This window comes from Somniosus microcephalus, chromosome 1 (assembly GCF_052327205.1).
Source record: "Somniosus microcephalus isolate GS21.2 chromosome 1, FLI_Smic_1.0, whole genome shotgun sequence".
Taxonomy (NCBI): domain Eukaryota; kingdom Metazoa; phylum Chordata; class Chondrichthyes; order Squaliformes; family Somniosidae; genus Somniosus; species Somniosus microcephalus.
Window position 1 is genome coordinate 17,930,385 of NC_140987.1, and position 4,846 is coordinate 17,935,230.

Below are 4,846 nucleotides of genomic sequence, written 5' to 3' on the forward strand. Positions count from 1 at the left end.
CATGCGCAGCTATGGTCCGCCGGAAGTATGCAGAGCAGACAGAGCATACTGACGCCAGCGCTGACGTTTTGAAGCTCCTCCGTCGAGCCTCGAGTATTAAGCTCGCACAGCTGAACGCGCTTTAACCAGCAGGAAGGACCCCCCCCACCAGCGCGATTCAAAGGGATCATCAACTACCTACAGGTCAGGGGCTGGATGAATTCTTCTGACTGTCGCTGCAATTCTACAAGTCTTTGGTGCCTTCCATAGTTGTTTCAAGTTGCAGACATCTACAGGGGGTGGGGTGGCAGGTGCTGGAGATCTTATGTCGGACTCCAAGACTTCTGCACAGGCCAGTTGCTCCCAGACATGGGGGCACTATGCAGACATTGAGCTGACTGGGGAGGGAGCAAAAGGAACTTCCTCATCTGAAGCTGGCTGGTAAATATCACAAGTATTTTTATTTTCTTCGTTACCCCCAGATTCTAGAAGGAAGTAACAAGAAATAGCGAGGAACCGTCGCAGTTCCACAGTCGGTGGTTGGCCGTCAGAGAGATCTGGGCGCTGAAGGAGTGAAGAGAATGCTGTGGATTGTCCATTGTGCACTCGCCCTGGCCATCTCGGCAGAACGTACGTATTCCCCAGGAGGAGGCAGGAACCCATTTTCTTTCTTTCTTCTGGGCTATGGGGAATGAGCAGGGGAGTGGAAATAATTAGACAGGTGTTTCAAAGAGTCGGCACAGGCACGATATTTATCCCTCAACCAACACCTAAAACTGGTGACATGGCCATTTATTTCATTGCGTTTGTGGGAGCTTGCTGTGCGCAAATTGTCTGCAACATTTCCTACATTACAGCAGTGACTCCACTTCAATATCATAGAGTCATAGAATGATTACAGCACGGACGAAGGCCGTTCGGCCCGTCGAGCCCGTGCTGGCTATGATTCAGTCCCACTGCCCCGCCCTTTTCCCATGTCCTGCAAAATCTTTTCCTTCAGATACTTATCCAACTCCCTTTTGAAAGATAAGATTGAGTCTGCCTCCACCACCCTTTCAGGCAGTGCATTCCAGATCTTAACCGATCTTAAATTTTCAGATAGACATTAGCATGTCAGAAAGTACAGGGTGTGTCGTGGTTCCTCCGTGGAGTGTCTGACTGTTGCGCTCAGTTAAGTGTTAACATGACATCTGTGTGTCCTCACAGGTCACAGTGTGAATAACTGGAGTATGGAGACCCCGGATAGGGTGACGGCGAGGGAGGGGAAGGCTACTGTTCTGTTCTGCAAGTTCACTCACCCTCACCCTGGATATGAAGGCAACATCACCGTCACCTGGAAGAGAAATCGGAATAAAGTGGTTTTTAGTTACACAAATTATCCATCGCTAAACTCGCAGAGCAATGGTTTTGAGAATCAGATCCACCAGAATATAGACGCGCGCTACCGAGTGATGGGAAACCCGCGGGAGAACGACGCTTCTATCATCATCAAACACCTGAGGGAAGAGGACACAAAAAAGATGTACGTTTGTCGTGTGGATCTCATGGACGAAAAGACAGGAAAATTTCGACTCGCGCATGGAGTTCTCGAGATAAGAAGTATTTGTTTTACTCGTTCTCGTGATGTGGGCATTGATGCCAAGGCCGACATTTATTGCCCTTCCCTCGTTGCCCTGAGAAGGCGCTGATACAACTGGGTCACTTCAGAGAGCAGTTAAGAGTCAATCAGAATGGTGTGGGACTGGAGTAGGATAAAGCGAATTATTAATGAGTGAGGTTGATGATTGTAAAGAACTGTTTAGAGTACAAAATCAAGGAAGTTATGCTAACCCTTTATAAAATACAGGTTAGGCTCCAGCTGGAGTGTTGTGTCCAATTCCGGACTCTTTAGGAAGGATGTCAAGGCCTTGGAGAGGGTGCAGAGGAGATTTACTAGAATGGTTCCAGGGATGAACCACTCCTGTTGTGTGGAGAAACTGGAGAAACTGAGATTGTTCTCCTTAGAGCAGAGAAGGTTATGGGGAGGATTATTAGAGGTGTTCAAAATTATGAAGGGTTTTGATTGAGTGAATAGGAAGGAAATGTTTTACTGTGTTAAAGTCGCTGTATAAATGGAAGCTGCTGTTGTCTGCCTGCACTGCCGTCAGAGCGAACCTCACAGTGTATAGGGGACATATATGTTGTATAAACTGTGTTTAATGCTCTGTGCTAATGAACAATGTCCATTCTTTAAAACCCTTCTCTACCTCAGCTGATGAGAACAATAACCGGCCAGTGACTGGGATGAAGGGAGATTCTGCCACACTGCCCTGCACCTTCAGTCCCCCTGGCCAGTATCCGAGCTCCATCGCTGTCCTCTGGATGAAGGAGAATCCACGCCAAGCATCCACTGTTTTTAATCACACTTGTTCCCTCGCCGCTGGTTCTCACTATTCTGACACAGTTAATGTAAATCAAGGAGATCGATATGAGCTGATCGGAAACCCAACCCAAGGAGACGCCTCCATAAGGATGAGGGTCCTGGGGCTGAATGACACCAGCGACTACTTCTTTCACGTACACATCGAGATTGGGCGAGGGGAAAACGTGACTCAGGATGTGATGAGACTACAGGTTGTCGCTAAGGAAACATCTACGTCAATGATATGGTGTAAGGGGGGGGCTTCTTTTAACTGATTTAAGGTAATTTACCTGGTCAGGCAGCTTTGCCTGCACTCTGACCAATTTCCAATAAACCAATTTTCAAACAGCGGTTTCGAATCACTACCCCACCTTCCAGTTCTGACAAGAGGACTTATAATTAATGATATATTAAAATGAACACGTGGTTTTGATGTGAGAAAGTCAAACTTTTATTAAACTAAAGAAACTATAATCAAATATTAAACCATACCACACGAGCACAGTAATTACAGTAAAATTGCTTAAATGGGGGAAAACAGATGGCAAAAATGAGGGGTAAGTAGCTACAATGTTCATTAAACAATCTTAGCAATATCCCCTTAATTACCATCCCTTAACTCCTTACTAGGTTGCATTGCTGAGGAGTCAGAAACTCTGCTCACATGTGGTCCAGCGAAGTGAGAGAGAGAGAGAGAGAGAGGCTCACCTGTGGTCCCAGGAAGTAAAGAGAGCGATAGCTTCTCAGGCGCTATCATATATACCTTGTGAGCCCCCTCCCCCCTCTGCTGTTTGCCTGTCTGGGAAATTTGCGCCCCAAAAGTTCCAATTCACAAGAGAAAAGCTGTGATTGGCTAACTCAAAGTGGTTGGACTGGGTTAGTGTGTCTGCACAGTGGGGCCAAAATGATCACACCCACATCCGGAGTTCACCTGGGCTAAAACAAAAGAGAATGCAACAGCCCTATTGTCCAGAATGTTAGGTGATTTAAACACATTCAATTCTTAAACGGTTCCCATTCAAGATCCGGTTCCGCAGTTTCAATGTCTCATTGACTGAGAGAGCTCCTTGAATGCTGTGTAAACATAGCAGTTAGATTGTCTTGCGGTCAATTCTCAAGTGGGCAATTGCTTAAGTCAATAAACAAACCTTGCCTCTGAAGAGAAAGGGGAACCTTCCTGTTTTGATTGACAGGTCTTTCACACAGACACATTACAAGCTGTACAGGCTTTCCAAACCCCACGGTTCTTGGCCAATGCTTTCTGTGGCCACTTTAAAACCTTTTTGATTGCCCAAACTCCAGGGAACGATTTTATTAAGATGTACTGTCTCAAGGTGTGTGAATATTTTCCACAGAATTCCACGACTCCCATGTTGTCCACGTTATTTCCATCTCAGAACAGTCTATTGCGGTTCTAGGCACATTTTAAAACATTGTAGACAAGTCACATCACCCAATTCTTCGTCCAGGATGTGGACCAATCTTTTCAAATCTTCAGGGAAAATAGGGGAAATTTTGCAACCCCTACATTGGTGAAGGTGATAAAATCACGTTGAACAAACACAAGAGCAAATTCGCTCCCAGTGAGGAGCTGGGACCTGAGAGACGCCTGTAATGGTTTAGGAGGGCATTTAGGCAGCCCAATTTCCAGGCCGCTATGTTGTTCAGATCCACTCACTCAGGCTAATTCCATCCGCCTCCTCCGTTAACATCAAACTCATGTCCCTTTACAATAAGGAGCCAGTTCACTTCCTCACTAAATATTTCAATCCAATCTCCTGTTGGGTGTCCCCTCTCCAGGCTCACGTGTTTCTCAGTGACACGTAATGGGCGTTGTCACCATGGACCATTTAATAAAGATTAATTAGATTGAATTAACTCATTGTCTCTTTCCTCCCCAAGCCCCAGCCACCATTCTGGAGCTGTCGGTTGTGACCGATAATATAACTGGAGAAACCATCGTGTGCAAGGTTGAAGGGGAGCCACCCGCAAACATCACATGGATCGACCCTGAAAACAGCGCACTGCCCGTGGACAGCAGTAGCACGACAGTCACACGAGTGCCTGACAAACATCAAACTGTGGGAGAGATTCTGAACCCAATGCTGAGAGGGGACTACAGCTGTGTGGCTGTAAATGAACACGGGAGAGACGTCCGTCAGATCCACTTCCCTGCTGATGACAAGGACAAGTTGAACATCGCCCTCTACATTTGAACTAACGTTTTAATTATCTTCTTTCTTTTCATTGGTTTTACTATCTGGAGGTTGAAGATTCACAATGGAAGCTCTACTGGTGTGGGACATCATGGTAATACTGTGGCATCGTCACAGATAATTACACCGGTAATGTTTTCAGCTGCCGGTTCTGATGATGCGGATCAAGTAAAGTAACTTCTGAAAGAAAAGATAAGACATTTCTCATTCATAGTGCTCAATTGAAATTCCAATCGAGACTTCTGTGTTT

General features: G+C 46.0%; 1 protein-coding gene across 1 annotated transcript; it reads left to right on the forward strand.

The window, feature by feature from the left end:
* Positions 1-560: 560 nt before the first annotated feature.
* Positions 561-4,619, forward strand: LOC147123959 (sialic acid-binding Ig-like lectin 12). Its single transcript, XM_085996143.1, has 5 exons — positions 561-609; positions 1,186-1,578; positions 2,231-2,595; positions 3,715-3,718; positions 4,283-4,619. Exons 1-5 carry the CDS (start codon positions 561-563, stop codon positions 4,594-4,596), a joined length of 1,125 nt encoding a protein of 374 aa, XP_085852269.1. The 3' UTR covers positions 4,597-4,619.
* The last annotated feature ends 227 nt before the right edge of the window (positions 4,620-4,846 follow it).

Bases quoted from the DNA above. Each gene is read 5' to 3' on its own strand.
- LOC147123959 (XM_085996143.1), top strand. From the start codon at position 561: ATGCTGTGGATTGTCCATTGTGCACTCGCCCTGGCCATCTCGGCAGAA. The intron at 610-1,185 runs GTACGTATTCCC...GTGTCCTCACAG, and splicing joins CCTGGCCATCTCGGCAGAAC to GTCACAGTGTGAATAACTGG. The intron at 1,579-2,230 runs GTATTTGTTTTA...TCTCTACCTCAG, and splicing joins TGGAGTTCTCGAGATAAGAA to CTGATGAGAACAATAACCGG.